Below are 25,202 nucleotides of genomic sequence, written 5' to 3'. Positions count from 1 at the left end.
CACAACAAATTTAGGTTCAAACCCAAAGCCAAACATAAACACACCTCCCCAAAGACAAGAAGATGAACTGTGCATCTGTTCTGGCAACTTGGCAGGGATTTGCCAGAGAAACGAAGAGAGAGAGAGAGAGACACACACACAAGCGGTTTGCTAAAATCCGTGCAGCCTCAGGGCTCTGGAAGCCAACGGTGTGATTTAAAGTTGATCCTTTAAAGTGTTTGCACTCTGGCTTTGTTTGCTTGCTGTGCATCAGAGGACCTGGTTAGGGCAAGACTTTTATCTAAGTCTTTAATGAGGGCTTGAAGGGGGCAATGGGGGGGGGGAAATCAGACGGTCCCAAAATTGCAGGTAGATCGCCTGGTGTTAAAACTGACAGCTTTGTAGTTTTGTTTAAAACAAAAAATTGAACTTCTAGAGGTGGGTTTTTTTCTGATCCAGACATCTGGCCAGCTGGGACTCTGGATTTCTGCAGTTCAGCTTTTCTTTGCAAACATTTATATTTATAAATAGAAATATATTTGTATATTTTACATATTTTTATTTATAAAATACATATGCGTACGTATATATTATATATACATACTGGGTTTGCCCTTTGTTTGCAAACATTAATATGTATAAATATATTTACATATTTTTATTTATAAATATAAATATATTTGTATATTTTACATTTTTATTTTATACACACACACACACACACACACACACACAATGGATCAATGTCTGGGTTTGGTCTTTGCAAACATATATAAATATAAATGTATTTGTATATTTTACATATTTCTATTTATAAAATAAATATATTTATGAATATACCCACATATGCACACACGCACATATGTCTCAGTTTGGCCTTTATTTGTGCACACATACAAACACACACACACACACACATACATATTTATAAATAAATATAGATATTTATATTTATAAATATAAATGAATCAATGGCTGGGTTTGGCCATTGCTTGCAAACATTTATACTTACGAACACAATATATATTTTAAATATTTTTATTTAGAAATAAATTCATTTATTTATTATAAATAAATATATTTATGGATATTTGTATTTATAAATATAAACAGATCCATGTCTTGGTTAGTCCTTGACTTACCAGCAACTGAGCTCAGCATTTCCTTTGCTAAGGGAGACTGTTGTTAAGGGAGTTTTTCTGTATTTTGCGACTTTTCTTGCTATACTTATCTCAGCAGAAAGAACTAGCTAGGACCTTGTATAATAACTTCGTTTGGCTAATGGCAGTTTGCATTTCTGTAATGGCTTAATACGACCCCAGAAATGTGTTATTTCTTTCATTCATTCATTCATTCATTCATTCATTCATTCACTGAATTTCTAAATAATTCCCTTTCAACTTTTATCCCAAAGGACCAAAATAGCATCTGTCTATTCTTTGCATTTTATTTACCCCCCCCCAAAAAAAGGATTGTTGCATTTAACAATTCATTTGTTTATTTGCTTGTTTGTTCATTCACTAGCCTCATTTACAAATAAATTTCCTTTCAAATTCTGAGAGATCAAAACAACCCAGATGAATTTTAGCTCGCAAACATAATTCAATAACTTCAGCTAGTCCTCGACTTACAACAATTAGCTTACTGACCGTTTGAAGTAACAATGGTGCTGAAAAAAGTGACTTACGATCGTTTTTCACACTTACAACCTGTATGGTCACATGATAGAAATTTAGATGGTTGGCACCTGACTTGTACTCATGACAGTTGTAGCCTCCTGGGATCATGTGATCCCCTTTTGTGACCTTTGATCCGAAAAGTCAGTGGGGAAGCCAGATTCACTTAAAGGCCACTAACTTAAGAACTGCAGTGATTCACTTCACAACCGTGGGAAGAAAGGTAAAAAAACAGGCTAAAACTCACTGAACAACTGTTTCGCTTAGCAACGGAAATTTTGGGCTCAATTTTGTTCATAAATTGAGGATTACCTGTATTTGCTAACTCTTTGAGGGAGTGTTCAGAAATGTAAATTTTAAATAAAAAATAAATAAACTAGTTTTTTTTTAAAAATCATCTCAAGAGATTGAAATAGTACAGGATATTTTCTCTTCCTCCTCATTTTATTTTCACCACAAACATTATTGTGTCCATCCATCCATCCATCTTCCATCTAATTTACTAACTACAGATATCCTCCACTTACGACCTCAACTGAGTCCAAAATTTCTGTGGCTAAGCAAGAGAGTTGTTAAGTGTGTTTTGCCCCATTTTGCAACCTTTCTTGCCACAGTTGTTGAGTGAATCTCTGCAGTTGTTAAGTGAGTCACAAGGTTGTTGAGTGAATCTGGCTTCCCCACTCAATGACTTTGCTTGTCAGAAGGTCACAAAAGGGGATCCTGTGAGCCTGGGACACTATGACCATCATAAATACGAGTCAGATGTCCAATGGGTGAATTTTGCTTACGAGACCATGGGGATGATGTTTAGGTGTAGAAAAAACGGTCGTAAGTCACTTTTTTCAGGGCCATGGTAACTTCAAACGGTCGCTAAACGAATGGTTGTAAGTCCAGGACTTCCTGTAGTTTATTTTCAGCTTTCACCCAAGAGACCAAACGGCCCAAAACTTTGTGAGGCCAGGTGAAGTTCAGATATTTTGACATGCTGGCAGGTTTTGATAGACGAAACTACATCTTTCTCAAAGTTGGAAAAATGCTATGAATTCCTCTCTTTTTGGGGCCCTGCAAATTCACCGACTGACTCATCATTTTTTGGTTTCTGTTGTGACCCTGCAACAACTTTGCAACTAGTCTTCAGGAATCTTGAGGGATCATGTCAACCTCTCAAAAATTCCTTGGAATTGCCAACTCATTCTGATTTTATCTCTCGGCAGTCAGGAATTGCCCCAGGCTAAGTGCGGGGGGGGGGGGGGGAAGCATTATTTCCAACAACAGGATGCTGATTTTAGCATCGGACTGCCAATATTTAAGTTAAATACATTCTTTCTTCCTCTTTGAAAAATTTTCAATCAGCATCTTACTCATTATCTACTCACTGCTTTGGGAGATGAGACCGGGGAAGAGAGGGGAAAAAAGATATATCCATTTTAAGGTGTGTCCATCTTCACAGATGTTCCATTTTATTTATTTATTTCTACTTATTTAAATGTTAATGCAAACCATAATGGCCATAGCACTGTGCAAAAGCTAAAGTAAAACCATTATCATCATCATCATCATAACAAAACCATTTTTTAAAAAAATCCTTTTCTTTATCTCGACTTACGCCTTACATAAGTCCTTGACTTACAACCACAATTGAGCCCAGATTTTCTATTGCTAAGCCAGACAGTTATTAAATGAGCTCTGCCCCTTTCTTGCCATAGTTGTTAAGTGAATCGTTGCAGTTGTTAAGTGAGTAGCACGGTCATTAATTGAATCTGGCTTCCCTACTGACATTGCTGATCAGAAGGTCGCAAAAGTGGATCACGTGACCCCAGGAGACTCTGCGACCGTCATAAATATGCTGCCAGGCTGCCTTGAATTTTGATCCGCGTGACCATGGGAAGGCTGCAATGGTCGTAAGTGTGAAAAATGGTCATAAGTCACTTTTTTCAGTGCTGCCGTGGCTTCGAATGGTCACTAAACGAATGGTGGTAAGTCAAGGACTACCGGTATTGGGGAGTTGGCTCGCTCACGGGAGTTGTAGACACCACAAATTTTGCAGTTGTGACTTGGGCAAAATTTAGGATTGTAAAGTAAAAAAAAAAAAAAAATCAAAAGAAGGTTTTGGGGAAAAGTTACCATACTGTTGCTTTAAAAGCATGGTCAGCATAAAAACACAAGGAAGCAACATTGCAAAGAATGGGGACTTTGGTGCAGAAATGGCTACACATTGCAGTTTCCTCATCTGGGACCCCCACCCCTCCTACGCCCCTATCCCGCCTTATTAAAGGATCTTTAATGATTTGCAAAAAGGGACGTGGTGGCTCAGTGACTAAGAGGCTGAGCTTGTCGATCAGAAAGGTTGGCAGTTCGGTGGTTTGAATCCCGAGCGCCGCATAACGGAGTGAGCTCCCGTGACTCCTCCCAGCTTCTGCCAACCTAGCAGTTCGAAAGCAGGTAAAAAATGCAAGTAGAAAAATAGGGACCACCTTTGGTGGGAAGGATTCCGTGCGCCTTCAGCGTTGAGTCGTGCCGGCCACATGACCACGGAGACGTCCTCGGACAGCGCTGGCCCTTCGGCTTGAAACGGAGATGAGCACCAACGCCCCCTAGAGTCGGGAATGACTAGCACATATGTACGAGGGAAACCTTTACCTTTTTAATGATTTGCAAGGGGGAAACAAAGTTCCTAGAATAGTGAACTCTTCCAGAATAAGATCTGAGGGGTCCCTGGAGCTCTCTGATCTTCATCTCATGACCCAGCTATGAAACAGCATCAGTGTTAGAACGGAGGGGGGGATCGGAGGGGGGAGGATAAAGGATTGTGGGGTCCTTGGTGCTCTCTGAGCTTGGTGATTTTCTTGCAGACGTTTCATGACCCAACTACGGAACATAATCAGGATTAAAAGGGAGGGGGGTTCTAGAGAGGAAGAGGAGGAGGAAGAGGATTGTAGGGTCCATGGTGCTCTCTGGTAAGCTCCTCCATCTCTTCCTCCTCCTCCTCCTCTTCTTCCTTCTCCTCCTCCTCTTCCTTCTTCATCTCTTTCTCCTCCTCCTCTTCCTTCTCCTCCTCTTCCATCTCTTTCTCCTTCTCCTCCATCTCTTCCTTCTCCTCTTCCATCTCTTCTTCTTCCTTCTCCTCCTTCTCCATTTCTCTTCCTCTTCTTCCTCCTTCTCCATCTCTTTCTCCTCCTCCTCCTCCTCCTCCCTGCACCCCCTTTTCCTAGCACTGATGATGTCCCTAGTTTCCTAGGGACAATGCAACCGTCATAAATATGAGTCAGTTGCCAAGCGTCTGAATTTCAGTCACGTGACCACGGGGATGCTGCAAAGGCCGTAAGTATGAAAAATGATCGTAAGTCACTTTTTCAGTGCCATTATAACTTTGAATGGTCCCTTAATGAACTATGTAAGCTGAGGACTACATACATTAAATTACAGCTAGTCCTTAACTTATAATATTTAATGATTGTTTGTAGTTACAACAGCAGTGAAAAAAGTGACCTACGACCATTTTTCGCACTTACGACTGTTGCAGTATCACATGATCAAAGTTCAGAGGCTTGGCATCTGACTCATATTTATGACGGTCGCAGTGCTCCCAGGGTCTCATAATCCTCTTTTGCAACCTTCTGACAAACAAAGTCAATGGAGAAGCCAGATTCACTTAATGACTGTGTGACTAACTTAATAAGGGATTCACTTAAAAACCACGTCAACAAATGTCATCAAATGGGGCCAAACTCCCTTAACAACCTTCTTGCTTAGTAATGCAGATGTTGTGCTCAATTGTGGTCATAAATCGAGGACTACTTTGTAATTAAGCTAAGAGTCTATGCAGAAAAGCAAAGATGCACTAGGCAGCCCCACTTATGTCGACTTCAGGAAATTGGGAATTTTATTTGTGTGTCTTTTATTTTTCACATCCGTTTTACAGTTGTTGTTTTTTAAGGAGTCCAACTCATTGATGATGTTAGAAGTTGTCATAAAGCATCTTTCTTTGCTTTCTCATCAACCTCTGATTCACCCCTTTTGAACGAAGAAAAGGTGGCTTACAAATTCAACATTATGAAATATTGTTCGTGTGTGTGGTTGTGTATTGTTCGTTTCTTTGGTGATTTTTGTTCGCCTGGAATTCTGCATCTTTGGGGTACAGGAAAATGCCCGTCGCGATTTTCAAAAATCCTAAATGTGCAATTTTTTAAACCATGTCTTTATTGTTTTGATAAATAACTCCAGGGGGCAGTCGTGCCTAAGGCCCCTTCCTCTTTCTATTTTCTCCACAACAACAACCCTGTAAGGATGGCTGGGCTAAGTGAGAGGGACTAGAACTTACCATCTCCCAGTGATTGGCCCAAAGTCACCCAGCTGCCTCTCATGTCTAAGGCGGGACTAGGCGCACCGTCTCCAGGTGATTGGCCCAAAGTTACCCAGTTGGCTTTCATGACTAAGGCGGAACTAGAACTCACCCTCTCCAGGTAATTGGCCCAAAGTCACCCAGTTGGCTTTCCTTCCCAGGGTGAGACTAGAACTCGCGGTCTCCCAGCTTCTAGCCTGATGCCTTAACCATTAGGTCAACTGGCTCTCTCTGGACACTCCAAAATCTAAACAATCGCAAGTTAGCTCCATGAGAAAGGAAGCATTGGTCCATCCAACATGCGAAAACAAGGATTGAATATTCCCAACACACGGTGTCATAAATGACCAAGCCCTCTTCTCACCTAATGTTTTGGTGATCCACAAACAGTCCGACTCAAAAGTGGTTACGTCATCTTTAAAGTTAATTATCAGCTCTCCATAGCTTTGAAGGAAGGTGTTGTCCACAAGGCTGGACAGGAGACTCCCGTAAGTTCTTAACCACCTTGGTTCTTCTTGTGGAGGCTTCAAGATGAGGCAGGTAGAGACTTCTTTTGAGGAACTGATTTCTGATTCTGCCCTTCCCTGTTCTTTTGAAGGTCCTTGGCTATCGGTCATCAGTACTCCTCGTTGGGGACTCAGCCCATTCTCTGCGGGAGCATTCCTGGTCTAGTGCCCAAGCAGCTTCGGTTCTGCAGGAACTATGTGCAAATTATGCCCAGCGTGGCCGAAGGAGTGAAGATTGGCATCCAGGAATGCCAGCACCAGTTTCGTGGAAGGAGGTGGAACTGTACCACCGTCAATGATAGTTTGGCCATCTTTGGACCGGTGTTAGATAAAGGTGAGTGTCCAGCTTTGGAATAAGGTCACCCAACTTTTGGAAAGAAGGAGGTATGGTACAAGGATGAACTCAAGGTGCGTAGGAAGAGAAGTCTTTGTAGAAATGAAGGAACATCAGCAGCAGGGAAGGTAGTGGTAAAATATCTTGGTTCTTCCTTGGTTCAGGGTGAAGTTATGCGAGTGGCGCATTCATCAGCATTCTTGTATAATTTGAGAGGTTTCTAGGATAAATCTGGTGAGATCAACAGAGGTCACCTTAGGCACTTCAGGAAAATGGAATTAAGATCTGTGGCCTGATGAGATTAACTGAAGCCACCTTAGATATCTCAAGGAAATGGCATTAAGATCTGTGGTCAGGGGAAACCCAACAGAGGCTACCTTAGATGTTTCAGGCAAAGGGAATTAAGAGCTGTGGTGTGGTGAGATCAAACAAAGCCTCATCTATCTTCTCCTCTTTGTCTGTCTCCTCGTCCTCTCTCCTCTCTCCTCTTCCTTCTCCTACTTCTCCTTGTCTATATTCTCCCCCGCTCCTCCTCCTCTTTCTCCTCCAGATCTAATATTTCCTTTCCCTTCTCCTCATCTAACTTCTCCTTCTACTTTCCTTCTCTTTCTCCTCCTCGCCTATTTCCTCCTCCTCCACCTCCATGTCTACCATCCTCCTGCTTGTCTATCTTCTCCTTCTTCTACTACTCTATCTTCTGTCTCCTCCTCATCCTCCTCTCCCCCTCCATCTCTACTCTTTCCTTCTCTTTCTCCTCCTCCATGTCCACCATCCTCCTCGTCTACCTTCTCCTTCTTCTAGTCTATCTTCTTTCCCCACCTCCTCCTCTCTGACTCCATCTCTACTCTTTCTTTCCCTTTCTTGTCTACCTCCTCTTCCTCCATATCTACTATTCTTTTCCTCCTTGTCTACCTTCTCCTTTCCTTTCTATCTTCTCCTTCTCTCCCCCTCCCCCTTTCCCTCCTCCACATTTACCCTTCTCTCCTCCTCCTCCTCTTTCTATCTTCTCCTCTTTTCCCCCCAAAGTAATCAGCCAAATTGGGTCTCGAAGGGAGGCCTGCTCAGGGTGGGGGGTGATACTATTTCATAACTGAAGAATGTTGTCCCTGGAGGCAGAATACAGCTCCCCCCCTCCCATTGGTCTCCCTCACCTACAGCAGCAACCGGCTGGGTCTGAGTTGGGGGGTGAGCAAGGATTAAACATCTCAGCCACATTCTTTAGGGTGCCCTCGGGGGGGAAAAACATATTTCTGCTCAGAAGGAAAGGGATGGATTTCAGTAATGCCAGCCTTCTTCTCCAACTCCCTCATGTCCTGTCGGCCACGTTCAAAACCGAACAAAGTTGGGTGTCATCCTCGCACACCCGGATCCAGGCACAACCCCCACACACTTCCCGAACCAAAGGCAAATTCCTTGGGGTTTCTTCCCTGCTTCAAGTGAGAGTTGACGTCCTCCAGGAATCTTAAGAGCGGCCAGCCTTGACTGCTGCACTAGGCTCTACACGGGGGCTGCCCCAGAAGCCATCCTTCGACTGATTCCAAATGCAGTGGCTTTGTGCAGGTCTAGATTCGCACACAGGTCGGCTCTTGGCATTGGCTGACTATTGGCTTCCAGGTCCGATTCATAGTGCTGGTGGTCACCTTTAAGGACCTTCAAAGGTTCAATTGCATCTATTCAATCCACCAGAGAAAGGAGGAAGGAGATGTTAGGGGTCTCCTCTCTTAAGAAAGTCCATCTGGTGGGACATAGAATGAGGATCTTTTCTGTGTTGGATCCCTCCCCTGAGGGACCATCATTTCCACCCAACACAAAAGAGTTTGGAGGAGGCAGGAGATGTTAGGGGTCTCCTTTCTTAAGAAAGCCCATCTGGTGGGACATAGAATGAGGATCTTTTCAGTGTTGGATCCCTCCCCTGTTATCGGAGGGACCATCATTTCCACCCAACACAACAGAGCTGGGAGGAGGCAGGAGATGTTAGGTGTCTCCTCTCTTAAGAAAGCCCATCTGGTAGGGCCCAGAAGAAGGACCTTCTCTGTGGTGGCTCCCTCCCTGTTGCATGAAGGACCCTCTTTCCCCAGTTACATTCATTTGATCCACCAGAGAAGGGAGTCAGGAGATGTTATGGGTCCCATCTTTTAAGGCAGTCTATCTGGTGGGATCCAGAACAAGGGCCTTCTTCATGGTGGTTCCTTTCTGTTGTTTGAAGGACCATTTTCCGCCAGTTACATCTACCTGACCCACCAGAGCGGAGAGCAGGAGACATTATGGGCCCCCTCTCTTAAGGAGGTCCATCTGATGGGCCTTCTCCATGGTGGCCTCCTTCCCTGTGGAACATCATCCTGTGGAGATAAGATTGGTTTCCAGCTTGAAGACCAGGTTTGGTCAACAGGCCTGAGGACTTCAGGGTGATATGGAGTCCATCATATGGTTGCTGATTGTTGTCACTGGAATGTGTGGATTCGTTGTTGTTTTATTGGTGTTTCATGGCTGTAAAACACTCATGAGTGAGTTGTGTGGTCATATAAACCTCCCCTCTCAGAATGGCTTGGCAGCGAGGGAAGATAACTAGGTTGCAGGGCCACCAAAATCTGCTCCTGATCTTCATCTTACAACCTTGAGTTCCATTAAGTGAGAAGCAGGACTGGCCAAACTGCATAAATGGAGCTATGCTCTGCCTGTTGGATTGTTGAATTAAATTTTGGGATCTTGACCACCATAATTAAGAGCAGGAAATGGAAACCTTCTGTGTGGTTAGCATTAACCTGGTTAGTTTCTTTGTGACTTAGGAGCTCGGGCAAACCCAGCCACTTTGATTGTTGGATGGTTGGATGGATTCCTGTTATCTTATAGAGTTGGAAGGGGTCCTAAAGGTCATCTAATCTGACCCACTGTACATTCAGAGGCCTGGTTAGAGGTATTTCATCAAGCTAAGCCACAAGGTGGTTTGATGTTAGCTTAGGCTGGGGAGATAGTAATGTTGTGGTTTGTAAACTCTGCTGTATAGTTTGATGTGTGGGTGTGGCTTCTATGGCTTGGTGATATGTGTAATTGTGTGGACATTATCTGATGAATCTGTTTGGTAAGGAGATTTTTCATTGTGGATCTCAGGAAGATCTGCTTGAAACAAACGTAGGAAGTGTGATTGTATACAGGCAGTCCTCGATTTACAGCCATTCATTTAGTGACCGTTCAAGCGATGGCGATGAAAAAAAGTGGCTTATGACCATTTTTCACACTTACGACCATTGCAGCATCCCCACTGATCAAAATTCAGACACTTGCCAACTGACTCATATTTATGACAGTTTCATTATCCCAAAATCATGTCATCATCCCCTTTTGCAACCTTCCGACAAGCCAAGTCCGTTGAGAATCCAGATTCACTTAAGGACTGCAGTGATTTTCCTAACAACTGTGGCAAGAAAGGTTGCAAAATGGAGCGAAATTTACTCAGCAACAGACTTAGCTATGGAAATGTTGGGCTCAATTGTGGTGGTGAGTCGAGGACTCGATTGTGGTCAAGGACTTGATATGTTTTCTAAAGAAATCTCATCCTAGTGACTCTGGATGGATGACAATGCCTAAAAACACAAGAAAAGATAATTTAAAAATTAAAAAAAGCCCTCGTAATTGAAATAACTAATTTAATTACACGCATACACACACAATGCAATGTTGTTTCTGAGGCTGCTAGCTGACGAAATCGACCTGAACAAGAAACACTTTGGCCTGAGGGAAATGCCAGGTCCTCCAGGCCTTACGGATGGCTAACTTTTAAAATAAAGCATAATCACTTTTAATCAAGTTGGAGGATTTTTAATTTATTGAAAGGAAGAGAGCGAAGCAACCTGGGGGAAAGAAAAGGAGCACAGATTAAAAACATAATAGCTATGGTTCCATTTTTAAACACATAATTGCCTTTTCCTCACCATGTTTTACACACTCACACACACACACACACACACACACACACACACACACACAGGCCTAAAACTGGGAGAGAGGGAGGGAGAGAGAGATATTAGAGAGAGAGAGAGAAAGGTTAGAGGGAGATTAGAGAGACAGGAAGGGAGGGAAGAGAAAGAGAGAGAGATGATAAATAAATGTATTCAGGGGTGAGAGAGAGATTAGAGAGAGAGAGAGGGAAGAGAAAGAAATGATAAATAGATGTATACAGGGATGTGTGAGAGAGAAATTAGAGAGAGAGATTAGAGAGAGAGACAGAGAGAGGGAGGGAAGAGGCAGAGAGAGAGAGAGGTTAGAGAGAGGGATATTAGAGAGGGAGGGAAGAGGGGGGGAGAGAGAGAGAGAGAGAAAGAGAGAGAGAGAGGTTAGAGAGAGGGAGATCAGAGTGGGGGGGAGAGATATTGGTTGACTTTGGGCCAATCACTAGGAGACAGTAGTTTTAGTCTCACTTTAGGCATGAAAGCCATCTGGGCGACCCTGGGACACCTCACAAAGTTGGAGGGGAAAAGAAGGACTATTAAGTATGTTGGTCACCTTGATTTATTTATAAAATAATCAAGGCAGATAAAAATTAAATAAACATCATCTGAGACCCAATGTTGTTCCAACCTGTGTAACTCAGGGTCGAACTATGGAGTCCTGGATGCTCTCTGAGCTTGGTGGTATTTTTGCAGGCATTTCATGACCCAACAAGGTAACATCATCAGTGCTAGAAGGGAGTGTGAGGTTTGCTTTCTGTTTATATTTTTATACTATACTATACTATACTATACTATACTATACTATACTATACTATACTATACTATACTGCTGTGCTATGCTATGCTATGCTATGCTATGATTAATTATATTAGTTCTAAGAGAATTCAGTTCAATAATATAATAAATAATATATAAACAGAGAGGCACTCTGATGATGTTACCTAGTTGGGTCATGAGACGTCTGCAAGAAGACCACAAAGCTCAGAGAACCCCACAGTCGTCCTCACCCTCCTCCTCCTCCTCCTCCTCCTCCTCCTCCTCCTCCTCCTCCTCCTCCCTGCAAACCCCGTTCCCTTCTAGCATTGCTGATGTTGAGTTCGCCGTTCTCCATGCAAGCAGCTTTCCTTTAATTCAGTTAAAACTCTTTTCATGGAATGGCCAAACACTATTTCCAAAATGCAGGTTGTTTTGGGGTTCTTTTAAGGCCACCCATCCTAACTTTGATTAGAAACCCCTGCCCTCCTCAAAGGCCAAGTCGGGGATGGGGGTGATTAACCCAGAGTAAACAACCCCCTTCCCCCTTTTTGTTCTCCCCCTTTTCATTCCACGCCAGTGACACCCACCCACCCTGCTGTGTGTATCTAAAACTGCCCGATGTCCATCCCTTGCCAGCCCACTCATTTAAATGGTCCGAAAAGAAAAGGAAACCCATTAATTTTCACTGCCCTCCCAAAGACACCCCAACATCCGACCCTGTTGGGCTGGGAGATGATCTGGAGCCTCTTTTAATGACCTCACGGGCGGCTGACCAGGGGGAAGAGCGAAGTCAACCTAATGAAGAAGTCGGATTTTGACTCTCCGGCTATTGTGGTGCAAATGGGGGTCTTGCCGTCTGCTATTGTTGGACCCCCGAAAGAGAGAGGGTCAGCATTCCGGCTCTGGGTTCCAGTTAATCAATCTGATTGGATTAGGGTCACCATGGTCCCTAATAGGGTCAAGGGTCGTGCCCAAGGGGATTAAGAGCTTTGTCAGAGGGGAGATGTAAAGGACCCCAAAGGAGGGTTGTGAATGGGAAAGGGGGGGAGGCAGGGAGGCAGGAGAGGAAGGTGGATTTGCCACACGTAAGGATGGAGTCTGCAAGTGAGAAATGTAATTCCCTTCCTTCTTTCCACCCTTCCTCCCATCCTTCCTTCCTGCTTTCCTATCTTCTTTCTTTCCTTCCTTTCCTCCCTCCCTCCTTCCCTTCCTCTCACCCTCGGTTCCCTCCCTCCCTCCTTTTTTTCTTTCTTTCTTTCTTCCTCCTTCCTTCTCTCCTTCTCTTCCACCCTCCCTCCCATCTTTCTTCCTCATCTTCCACTCTCCCTCCCTCCACTTCCTTCCTTTTCTCCCTCACTTCTCACTTCTTCCTCCCTCCCTCCATCCCTCCTCTTCCATCCTTTCTTCCCTTCTCCTTCCCCTTCCTTCTGGTTTCCCATTCTCCATCCTTCCTTTCTTCCTTTTCTCCCTCCCTTTTTTCTTTCTCCCTCCCTCCCTCTCACCTTCCTTTCTTCCCCTTTTCCTTACCTTCCTTTATTTCCTCCCTCCCTTCCTATTTTCTTCCTTCCTTCCTTCCTTCCTTCCTTCCTTCCTTCCTTCCTTCCTTCCTTCCCTCCTTCCCTCCCTCCCTCCCTCCCTCCCTCTGGGACAATCATGTTCCATAGAGAAAGGGCCACCACTGACAAGACCATTTTCCATGATTCTATCAGATGTTTTATATATGTATATATAATAATTATGGAAGCTATCGAAATAGAGAAACACTCCCACAACATGGCGTGACAATATCTCCCGCCTACCAGACATCTGGAAACCAGCCCTGGTAAACAAACGAGCCCCATCCACCATCCAGGCTGTTACAACACAAAACAACAACAGACCCACAGCCAGCACCAATCAGCACCAATCTACCAATTATGATACAGCCACACATCCAATCAATCCATTTACTGAAACAAAGCCAGCACTCCACACACACACACCAAGATTTATAGAAAGACGGCAGCTCCGACCACACTTTAAGCCAATAACACCAGCCTGAAGATGGTGAGTGGGATCTCGCCGGAACGTTGCCAAGACAATCTCAATGTTACACGGGAAAAGACCCGAATACAACAAGACCAGCATACCTACACCCGTGAAAATCTATGAATATATACATATGCCTTTTATTCCCACTTTTACTACTTTTTAAGTAACTCAAGACAGTGGACATATCTAATTCTCCTTCCTGCTATTTTCCTCACAACAATCCTGTGAGGTGGGCTGGGCTGAGAGGGAGGGAGTGGCTCAGTCACCCAGCCCACTTTCATGCCTAAGGCGAGACTAGAACTCACCACCTCCTGGTGATTGGCCCAAAGACTCCCAGCCACCTTTCATGCCTAAGGTGGAACTACAATTCCCAATCTTCTGTTCAGATGCAATATATATATATATATATATATTTGTTTTCGTAGATTTTCACGGGTGTAGGTATGCTGGTTTTGTTGTATTCGGGTCTTTTCCCGTGTAAGGTTGAGATTGAATCTCAACCTTACACGGGAAAAGACCCGAATACAACAAAACCAGCATAGATAGATAGATAGATAGATAGATAGATAGATAGATAGATAGATGATAGATAGATAGATAGATAGACAGAGACAGACAGACAGACAGACAGACAGACAGACCGACCTAAATTTTGGCCACAAGACAGTGTGGATACTGCAATAGTCGCAAGTGTGAGAACTGGTCCTAAGTCATTTTCCCATACCAGTGTAACTTCGGGCGCTTGCTAAACGAATGGTTATAATAAGAGAAGGACTACATGCATCTTTCATCCAGGTATTGCCGAAAAAGCATATCTATCGTGAGGGTGGGTTGAACCCTCCTTGGCAATTCCCGATTGAAGAAGATGTGTCTTAAAAACTTTGCCAATGGCCTCAGGTCATTAATCCAAGCCGACTTCAAATTTCAGGAATTTCCCTCATCATAAATCAAGACCTCACTGATGTCAAGGTGCTCCTGTTGTCGGTTGCAACAAACTTTGGAGACTTGTGTATGTCGGGGGGGAGGGGAAATAGCTCTGCCCATCCCCCAATTTTCTAAGCACCTTGTCAAGGTAGTCCTTGATTTACGACCACAACTGAGCCCAACATTCCTGTTGCTAGGCGAGACAGTTACCATGTTTTGCTCCATTTTACCACCTTTCCTGCCACTGTTGTTAAGTGAATCACTGCAGTTGTTCATTTAGAACATGGTTGTTAAGTGGATCCGGCTTCCCTGTGGATTTTGCTCGTCAGACGGTCGCAAAAGGAGAATATGTGACCCCAGGACATTGTGGCTGTCATAAATAAGAGCCAGCTAGATGCCAAGCATCTGAATCTTGATCATGTGACCATGGGGGTGCTGCAACCGTCATAAGTGTGAAAAACGGTCAGTCACTTTTTTCAGTGCTGCTGTAACTTTGAACAGTCACTAGGCTATAAATTAAGGGCTATGTGTGTTTCCTGGTCAATGTCCATTCATAATCTGGTTTTTTATGTACATTGTATTCCAAAAATGCTATTTTATTTTTTTTCCATTGCATGCCGATGGGATTTCTTCTTTTTTCCCTCCCTCCGAGTCCAAAACGGAGTTGCAAAATTGGGCGTGTGTGAAAGACAGAAAAAACTCAAAGAATAATTGGATTTCCAGTAGAGGAATTTGCAAAGCTGAACTTCCTAAAATATCCTTAGAACCGGAATAGATGTATTTATTTTTAAGTAGGAGGACTTCATTGCCATCTATGACTCAAATTGATTCTCCTGACTTCTTCTGGAGGTTGGATTTCAGGGTCCATAATCCTGAGCCAAACATGCTGGTGGGGGAAAATGGGAGCAGAAGTCCAAGTGGTGTGGAGAGCGTCATTTTCATCGCTTGGGTTTTCTGACATAAGGAACGGCCGCTAAAACTACAAGTAGTTTTCAATTTAACTACTTCAATTCTGCCCAAAATTTCTGAGGCTAAATGAGGCGGTTGCAAAGTCCGTTTTGTCCTATTTTAAGACCTTTCTTGCCAACGTTGTTAAATGAATCAGTGTGGTTGTTAAGTTAGTAACAGAGGTTGTTAAGCGAATCTGGCTTCCCCATGGACTTTGCTTATCGGAAAGTTGCAAAAGGGGATCGCATGGCCCTGGCAACCGTTATAAATATGAGTCAGTTGCCATGCAACTGGATTTTGATCACATGACCACGGGGACACGGCCATGGTCATAAGTGTGAAAAATGATCATAAGTTTCTTTTTCAGTTACTTTATGATGGCTGAAGTGTCCCAAGGTCACGTAACCTTCTGACAAGCAAAGTCAACAAGGAAGTGCAATTTGCTTAACAACTAGGTAACTAATTTAACAACTGAAGTGATTCACTTAACAACAGTGGGCAAGAAAGTTCGCAAAAATGGGGCATAGTTCATCTCACTTGGAAAGAGAAATTTTGGCCTTCCATGTGGTCATAAGCCGAGGACCACCTGCAATTGGGCATATTCCATTGAGGTTGTAATTCGAGGACTACCCTGTATTGCATTTGTCGACTTCTATTTTGGCTGTGGGGGAAAAACCCAAGAGAGAACGAGAAAGAGGGAGGAAGGAAGGAAGGAAGGAAGGAAGGAAGGAAGGAAGGAAGGAAGGAAGGAAGGAAGGAAGGAAGGAAGGAAGGAAGGAAGGAAGGAGCCATTTTTCCAAAACCTATTTTTGCTGGCATCTTTCTATTCATTTGAATGCACCCTTTGGATATTTGAAATACTGCCCAGAAATGGCATAGAACGAAGAAGACTTTAATTAAATTCCTACATCTTGTGCACAAAGAAATAGTTAGGCAAATGAGAGAGACATTAATCATGTCCCAGTGAGTCAACCTAAGGAGGCATTTGTCGATTAACATGGGTTAGGAAACACCCTCCTTTTAAAAAGAGAAGGTAGAGGATGCTGGAACAAGAACATGGATAATTAAAAGGAGAGATAACATCACTAAACAATCATGGATAAAGTCTCCCCGGGTGAGAAAACAGAGAGAGTGGGGGGAGGAAATCAGCTTAGGAAATCGATCAAAACCGCAAAGGATGCTTGAAATCGCAGCGAAAAGCTACCAGGTTTAGGGGCTGGGAGTTTGAGAACATCAAGCAGAAAAGGAACGAGAATGAAACCTCTGGAGAGAGAAATTTGGAGGATTAAGAGGTTTAGAAATGGTGGGGTGGGTCCTTGGTGCTCTTTGAGTTTGGTGTTTTTTCTTGCAGATGTCTCATGACCCAACTAGATAATATAATCAGTGCTAGAAACTAGAATGCTCCCTCCCTTCTAGCACTGATGATGTTCTCTAGTTGGGTCATGAAATATCTGCAAGAAAACCATAAGCCCATAGAGCACCAAGGACCCCCCAGTCCTCCTCCTCTTCTTCCTCCTGTCTGCAACCCATTCCCTTTCAGAACTGATGACATTACCTAGTTGGGTCATGAAATGTCTGCAAGAAAACCATCCAGCTCAGAGACCACCAAGGACCTAGAAGTTCCCCCTCCTCTACCTCCTGTTTCCCCCTCCTACTTCTTTTCTTCTTCCTCCTCCTCCTCCTCCTCCTCCTCTCCACCCCCTCCCCTTCTAGTCCTGATGATGTTCCCTGGTTGGGTCCTGAAACATCCGCAAGAAAAACCACCAAGCTCAGAGAGCACCAAGGACCCCACAAACCAAGTGGTTTACAACTATTATATTTGCTTTACACTCCTGCAAAAAAAAAGGTTGTAAAAGCTAGTGGTCCTGATGATCCATTTAACGACTGGCACTACTGACCATTGTAATTCCAGGCTCAATTATGATCGTAAATTGAGGAGTACCTGTGTATCAATTTATGGCAAGGTGACAGGTGACGGCATATGATATGGAGTTTTATTTAAGGCCAATTGCTGAGGTCCAGAATTTGATGAAAGCAATGAAAAGGGGCTCAAGGTAGTCCTTAAAGTTACAACCGTTTGTTTAGTGGCTGGCCAAAGTTACAGCGGCACTGAAAGAAGTGACATAACTGTTTTTCACAGTTACGACCATTGTAGCATCCCCATAGACACCTGATCAAAATTCAAACACTTGGAAAATGACTCATATCTATGACGGTCATAGTGTCCAGGTGTCACATGTCCCCCTTTTGCAACCTTCTGACAAGGAAAGTCGAGGGGGAAGCCGGATTCACTTAATAGCTGTGTTATTAGCTTAACAGCTGCAGGGATTCAATTAACAACCGTGGTAAGGATGGTGGTAAAATGGGGCAAGTTTTAACATTTAGCAATGGAAATCTGGGGCTCCGTGATGGCCATAAGTCAAAAACTTGCATCTTACAGCATGAATCAAATGTGCATTTTACAGCATGGCTGGGGGATTCTGGAAGTCCCTGCTTCTTAAAGTTGCTAAACTTGAGAAATCCTGGCCTAGTCTGATCCAATTATTCTAGAAAATAGGAAATCGGGTGTCTTTTCTTGAATAAAAATAGGAAACAACCAAACCCAAACCCCAAATGCTCTTTCCGTGCAAAACATCCTTGTCTGAAATCTGGCTAAGAAAAGCATCTCTGCTCAACTTACCTGCGCCTAAAATTCAAGATTTCATCCATCTCGGCTTGACTCCGTCGGATGATGCAGCCGGGAGGGCTTGCAAAGTCGGCCCCCGATACCTGCTGGGGTGACTTTATCCCTATTTTGTGACGAGAACGTCACGGCTCGTTAAGCTCACAATGGCCCAGAGATATTTTATATGAAGTTTGCTTTGGTCCCTGATTAGCAAGACCCCGAACTAAGTCATAGCAACGTAAAACTATGCGTTGCTCGCCCGGCAAATGGGAAGTCCTCCATTCAAACGGTGGCATCGAACAATTGCGAGGGCGTGTGAATTGTGGGGGGGGAAACACATTTTGCTTGATACCCGAGGCCTTAATCTGCTCGTCGCTGGGATATTGTGCTCCGAGCAGACCCCAGCAGGGCGTGGGGCGAAGGTCCCCCTCAACGGCCCCTTTCTCTTGGCCCGAGTTAATGATATACTGATGTTGTAGCCTCCCCCCGCAAGACGGGTGAAAAGTGTGGTCCTGCGAACACATCCTAAAAGGCTGAAAGTTTTTGACAGAGGAGCTGCAGGTCACTTACAGTGGGGCAGGGAGGGGACCCCTTGCAAAACACTGCCTGATGCACCACTTGGCCACAAGGCCGGGCATCAGTATACTGAAGGACAGGGGAGTCCTCGGCTTATGACACCAGTTGAGACCAAACGTTCGGGTTGCTAGCAAAACAGCAGTTGAAGTGAGTTTTGCTCCGTCTTTTTTTGTTTTTTTTGCCCCGGTTGTTAAGTGGATCGCTGTGGCTGTTAGTACACACTGTTTTGTTAAGTGAATCTGGCTTCCCCGTTGACTTAGCTTCTCAGAAGGTCACAAAAGGGGATCACGTCACCCCCGGGATATGCGACCGTCATAAATAGGAGTCAGTTGCCAAGCGTCCAAATTTTGATCATGCTGCAATGGTCGTAAGTGTGAAAAACGGTCCTCCCTTTTTACTGATACTGTGACTGTCCTGAATATGAATCCATTGCCGAGTGCCGGAATTTTGATCACGTGACCAAGGGGATGCTGGAATAGTCGTTAAGTGTGAAAACTGGTCAGAGGCCACTTTTCTTTTAACCTGACGCATCAGGGAGGGGAAGGGAGTATGTTACGAATCTCGTTTAAGGAGGCCCACCTACTGTGACCCAGAAGAAGGGCCTTCTCTGTCGTGGCCTTGAAGACAAGGTGTGACCGCTGGGCCTGTGGACCCCAGGGTGATATGGAGCCCATAAAGGAGTTTCCATAGAAGAGGATGTGGGTTGAAGATTTGTGCGGTCCTTGGGGGTCCCTGAGTTTGATTATTTCCTTACAGATGTTTCGTGACCCAACTAGGTAACATAATCAGTGTTAGAAGGGAGTGTTGTGGGGAGGGGGGGAAGAACAGTGGGGTCCTTGGTGCTCTCTGAGCTTGGTGGTTTTCTTGCAGATGTTTCATGATCCAAATAGGAAACATCATCTGTATTAGAAGAGAGGGAGGAAGGAAGGAAGGAAGGAAGGAAGGAAGGAAGGAAGGAAGGAAGGAAGGAAGGAAGGAAGGAAGGAGGAGGAGGAGAACAGTGGGATCCTTGGTGCTCTCCGAGCTTTGTGGTCACTTCTTGCAGATGTTTCATGACCCAACTGGGTAACACTATCAGTGCTAGAGGGGAGAGGGGTTTGCCCGCTTTATATACTGGTACAAGTGATACTATCAGTTTTGGTGGGACTGTAAACCACAGTCTAATAAAGAGACCACCAGGTCCACTCCCTCCAACATTGACAAGGCAAGCCACTAGTAAAGGGGTCGCCGTCCCTCGAGCCACAGCCCATTTGCAGTCCATGAGCAGTTCGATCCAGGCTGCAGAAGCAGCGGGCATGCACCTGGACATCTGCACTTGAGCAAGCAATGGGCAGCCATGCCTGCTGCTTGGGCAAATGGAGCTGCGCACATGAGAGAGCTTGCCCATTGTTCACACAGAACCATCCCCTCCCCCCACAATACACAAAGCCAGAAAGATTGGAGAACTCTGTCCTAGTATATAAGGAGAGCAGATTATTCTGGCACTGATGATGTTACCAAGTTGGGTCATGAAATGTCTGCAAGAAAACCAGCAAGTTCAGAGAGCATCAATGACCCCACAATCCTCCACCTCCTCTCTGCAAACCCCACTCTCTTCTAGCTCTGATGATGTTACCTAGTCAGGTCATGAAACGTCTTCAAGAAAACCACTCAGCTCACAGACCACCAAGATCCCCACAAATGACTGGTTCGGTTGCTGTCACTGGGGTGTGTGTGACTGTATACTTTGCTCCTGGGGTCCTTTGCTCCTATAAGCTGCCCTCAGTCACCGTGGGTAAACCCTAATTCTGGTCTTAAGAAAATAAAAATCAAATTAATCGATTGATAAACCAGAAGCCTGCTGTGATAGGAGCGTGCTCCAGGATCAGAACCTATTTGAGCGTCCGTGTCAAAACAACAGGAACAGAAGGCGAATTGTCTCTCGGAGTTAATTCTGGAAGTTTCCCAAATTTTGATCTTTGGAAAATCAGGTTTTGATCTGACGGTGTGCAATTCGCCATCTTCTTACAAACTTGGTGTGTTGCCTAAGCAACCCAAACATATGTTCCGCCTACTGTGAAGCATGTACACCATTTCTTGGCAGGGACCTCGGCTTTAATAACTTTCCTGAAATTATTAAATGGGTTATTTATCTGAAACGAGCATCGGGCGCCTGGGGGATAAAATCATGCACCCATTCAAACACGACAAGGTCTTATCAAATAGTTTGCCCAAAGCACAAACTCAAAACTGAACTTTTGGATGCCTGTCAGGAGCTATAGTCATCCTTGACTTACAACCACAACCGCACTTATGACCATTGCAGCAGCCCCAGGGTGACGTGGTCAGAATTCAGGGGCTTGGCAACTGGCTCGTATTTATGATGGTTGCAGAGTCCTGGGGTCACGTGTTCCTCTTTTGCGACCTCCCCAGCCAGCTTCTGCCGAGTAACATCAATGGAGGAAGCTGGATTCGCTTAACGACCATATGATTCGCTTAACAACTGCAGAGATTTGCGTGAGAATTGTGGAAATGAGGGTCGTAAAAGCAGGCTGCCTTGGTTAGCAACAGATATTCTGGTCCCAATTGCAATCATAAGTCAAGGTCGCAAAATGGGGCAAAACTCACTTAACAACTGTCTTGCTTAGCAACACAATTTTCAGCTCACTTGTGGTTATAAGTCGATACAAGCTAAATTGTACAGGGAGTCCTGAAAAAGTGACTTATGACCACTTTTCACACTTATGACCACTGCAGCATCCCCATGGTCACATGATCAAAATTACAATGCTTGACAACAGGTTCATAATTATGATGGTCACAGTGTCCCGGGGCTCATGTGATCCCCTTTTGTGACCTTCTGATGAGCAAAGTTAATGGGGAAACTGGATTCACTTAACAACTGTATTACCAACTTAACAACTGCAGGGATTCTCTTAACAATTGTGCAAGAAAGGTTGTTGAACGGGGCCCAATTCACTCAACTGTCTTGCTTAGCAACGGAAGTCTGGGGTCAATTGTGGTCACAAGGACACCTGTATTGCAGCTTTATCAATATGAGCTTATTTGCCTTGGATAATGTCTTAGAGATAACATGAAAATGAAAAGAATAATCTTTGCATCTCTTGTTATATGTTGAATGCATTTGGGGGCACTTCTATTCTTTCCTTTGTCTTTTCCCTTTTATTTCAGTTTATGTTTAGTTCTGAATTTTAATAAAGAGATAGGTAAGTAGGTATAGATATATAGATGATATATAGTTATATATGCCACCACCATTTTGAATTTTTTGTCCTGCTTCCCTTTATTGCTAAGGATTTTTTATTTTAATTATACTAATGCTCGAAGCAAACAATCTGTTTCTACAGATCCCATTGCGATGAAATCATGAAGATACATGGAAAAATTTCCTTCCCTAGACACCTAGGTTTCCCGGGGCAAATGGAGAGAGAGATTATTTTTTAAAAAAAAAATAAAAAAAAATAATCGCTTATGATTCCCCAGGAACATATAGTGCAGCAATCAAAACTATTAAACTTTGGCAAGGCACCAGGGTGAGGTAGAGATTATCCCAGAAGAAGAAGAAAAAAAAAATTGAAAAATAAGAGAGGGAAGTTTTTTTAACCTGCCTGTAATTTATGGAGAAGGCCACAAATGCGTGGGAAGCTGAACTCGAAGGCTGGAAGGGAATTAAACAAGATGGGAGGGATAAAACAGCAATTTTTGGATCCTTGCTTTCAGCAAAAATATTGGGCACGTTGGAAACCAAATATTGATTCGGAATTGGTTTTCCTTTTTGTATTGACAGAGGAGATTGTCTCTCAATTTCTGCAGGCTGAGATGGATTTGAGTTGTGGCTCTGCATGATACCCTTTATTGGGGTTTGTTTGTTTTTTTGGCAATTTTTAGCATATTTAGGGTTAGGGTTGGAGGGGGTCATAGGCACACTCTGAGTTTGGTGGTCTCTTTGCAGACGTTTCGTGACCCAACTAGGGAACATCATCAGTGATAGAAGGAAGGGGGGAATGGCTGCAGGGAGGAGGAGGAAGAAGATTGTGGAGTTGTTGGTGCTCTTGAGGTTGGGAATTTCCTTGAAGGCATTTCATGACACAGCTAGATAACATCAGCAATGGGGGGGGGGAGGACTGAGAGGTCCTTGGTGTTCTCTGAGGTTTGTGGTTTGCTTGTAGTCCTTTCATGACCCAACTAGGGAACATCATCAGTGCTAGAAGGGAGTGGGGTGTAAGGAGGAGGAGGAAGGAGAAGAGGAGGAGGAGGACTGTGGGGACATTGGTGTTGCTTGTAGACCTTTCATGACCCAACTAGGGATTATCAGTGCTAGAAGTAAATGAGTTTGCTCCCTGTTTATATTCAGTAACTTGCCCTGTGGCCGGGATGTTGTTTTTCTCCTTGGTGGTACCGTGAGGATATTGATTTCTGATGAATTATTTGTCTGGTCTTAATCCCTGTCTACCCAGAGAGGATGTATTTGGATCTTTTTCCTTTCCTTCGTCACTTTTGTCTCTTTTGAATGGTTTGTAAAGGTGGCTTATCTCAATGAGTCCATGGAGGTGTCTGAAGGCCAAACTTTCAGGAATTCCCTAGTCTTTTAGGAGTTAACGTGGTGTTGGATACTCACAGATGTGCCCAGTAGAAACGCTAGTTGACAGTCTCCATGTGTTGTGAGATTAAGTTTTCATCATTTTGTCATCTGATTCCTAGTTGATCTTTGCACCTGTCCTCTGCTAGTCTTCTTCCTGTCTGTTACAGACATTATACTGTATGTTGTGGATGGCTTCTGGGTTTTTCTTCTTCTTCTTGAACTACTGGGTCAACAGAGGTGGTCCTCGACTTACAATCATTCATTTAGTGACCAATGTTACAACAGCACTGAAAAAACAGAATAGTTCTCAACATATGGATCACAGTTGTGCCCAGAATTTATGTTGCTAAGTAAACCATTTGTTAAATGAGTTTTGCCCCATTTTACAACTTTTCTTGCCAAAATTGTTAACTGGATCATTGCGGTTGTTAAGTTACTATCCTGGTTGCCAAGTTAATCTGGGCTTCCCCATTAACTTTGCTTGTCAGAAGGTTGCAAAAGGGGATCATGTGACCTCAGGACACAGCAACTGTCATAAATATGAGTCAGTTGCCAAACATCTGAATTTTGATCATGTGACCATGGGGATGCTGCAATGGTCATAAGTGTGAAAAACAGCCCTGTCGCTTTTTTCAGTGCTATTGTAACTAATGATCATTAAATGAACTGTTATAAGTTGAGGACTACCTGTAGCAGAATAACAAGAGTTGGAATGGATGTTGGAGGTCATCTAGTCCAACCACCTGCTCAAGCAGAAACCCTATACCATTTCAGACAAATGTTTGTCCGATCTCTGTGACTTATGACCATTCATCACACTTACGACCATTGCAGCATCCCCTTGGTCACGTGATCAAAATTCAGATAGTTAGCAACTGACTCATATTCACGACAGTTGCAGTAATTCCCTTTAGCAACCTTCTGACATGCCAAGCCAATGGGGAAGCCAGATTCATTTAACCACCGTATGATTCATTTAACAGCCACAGGAATTCACTTAACAACTGTAACAAGAAACATCGTAAAATGTGGCAAAACTCACTCAACAGCTGTCTTGCTTAGTAACAGAAATTTTAGTTGTAAGTCGAGGACCATCTGTATTGAATATTGGTGAGTATTAGTGAATATTGTGGGAATATTAGCCCTATTGTACTGGCTGGGGGACACGGTGGCTCAGTGGCTAAGAAGCTGAGCTTGTCGATCAGAAAGGTTGGCAGTTCGGCGGTTCGAATCCCTAGCGCTGCGTAACGGAGTGAGCTCCCATGACTTGTCCCAGCTTCTGCTAACGTAGCAGTTCGAAAGCACGTAAAAAATGCAAGTAGAAAAAATAGGAGCCACCTTTGGTGGGAACAGCGTTCTTAGCGCCCTTGGTGTTGAGTCATGCCGGCCACATGACCACGGAGACGTCTTCGGACACCGCTGGCTCTTCGGCTTTGAAACGGAGATGAGCAGCGCCCCCTAGAGTCAGGAACGACTAGCACATATGTGCGAGGGGAACCTTTACCTTTTACTGGCTGGGGATTATGAGAGTTGAAGTCCCACCTTACTCAGGGCCTGAGGTTAGGAAGATTGCTTTGCTGCTGCACCAAAACCTGTCTAACCGCCTTCCAGAGTTGGCTAGGATTAAGCAAGCATTTGCTGTTTCTCCTTAATTGCCTGCTTCCTGAATTAATCTGTTTGGGGGTTCATATAATCCAGGGAGCCTCTGTTAACCAAGCAGACTAGACTGAGCACTAACCAAGTTTTGCAGGTACCCAAGACAACCATTAGAAGATTAACCAACATGTTTCTAAGGTGATGATGACTTAGACAACAAATAATTTTAGTGCAATACACAAACTTATTTTGCATTTTAATGCCTGATTTGTAGGGAAGCACCTATGCCATAAAGCAAAATAAATACAAATGGAAGTGTTTTTTTTTTAATGACTGTAA

At 43.9% G+C, this 25,202-nt stretch overlaps 1 protein-coding gene across 4 annotated transcripts in view; it reads left to right on the top strand.

Annotated features, from left to right (window-relative positions):
* The window catches only part of WNT3A (Wnt family member 3A), a 60,714-nt gene that overhangs the window by 23,306 nt on the left and 12,206 nt on the right, over positions 1–25,202 (top strand). For all 4 annotated transcript variants that reach the window (XM_081971714.1, XM_081971717.1, XM_081971716.1 and 1 more), the window contains one exon: positions 6,596–6,837. In XM_081971714.1, the coding sequence (XP_081827840.1) occupies positions 6,596–6,837 (242 nt within the window). The remainder of the gene's footprint in view (positions 1–6,595; positions 6,838–25,202) is intronic.

This window comes from Natrix helvetica, assembly GCF_964273705.1.
Source record: "Natrix helvetica genome assembly, chromosome: Z".
NCBI classification, from domain to species: Eukaryota; Metazoa; Chordata; class Lepidosauria; order Squamata; family Natricidae; genus Natrix; species Natrix helvetica.
The sequence above is the reverse complement of the archived record's forward strand: the minus strand, read 5'-3'. Positions and strand labels throughout refer to the sequence as shown.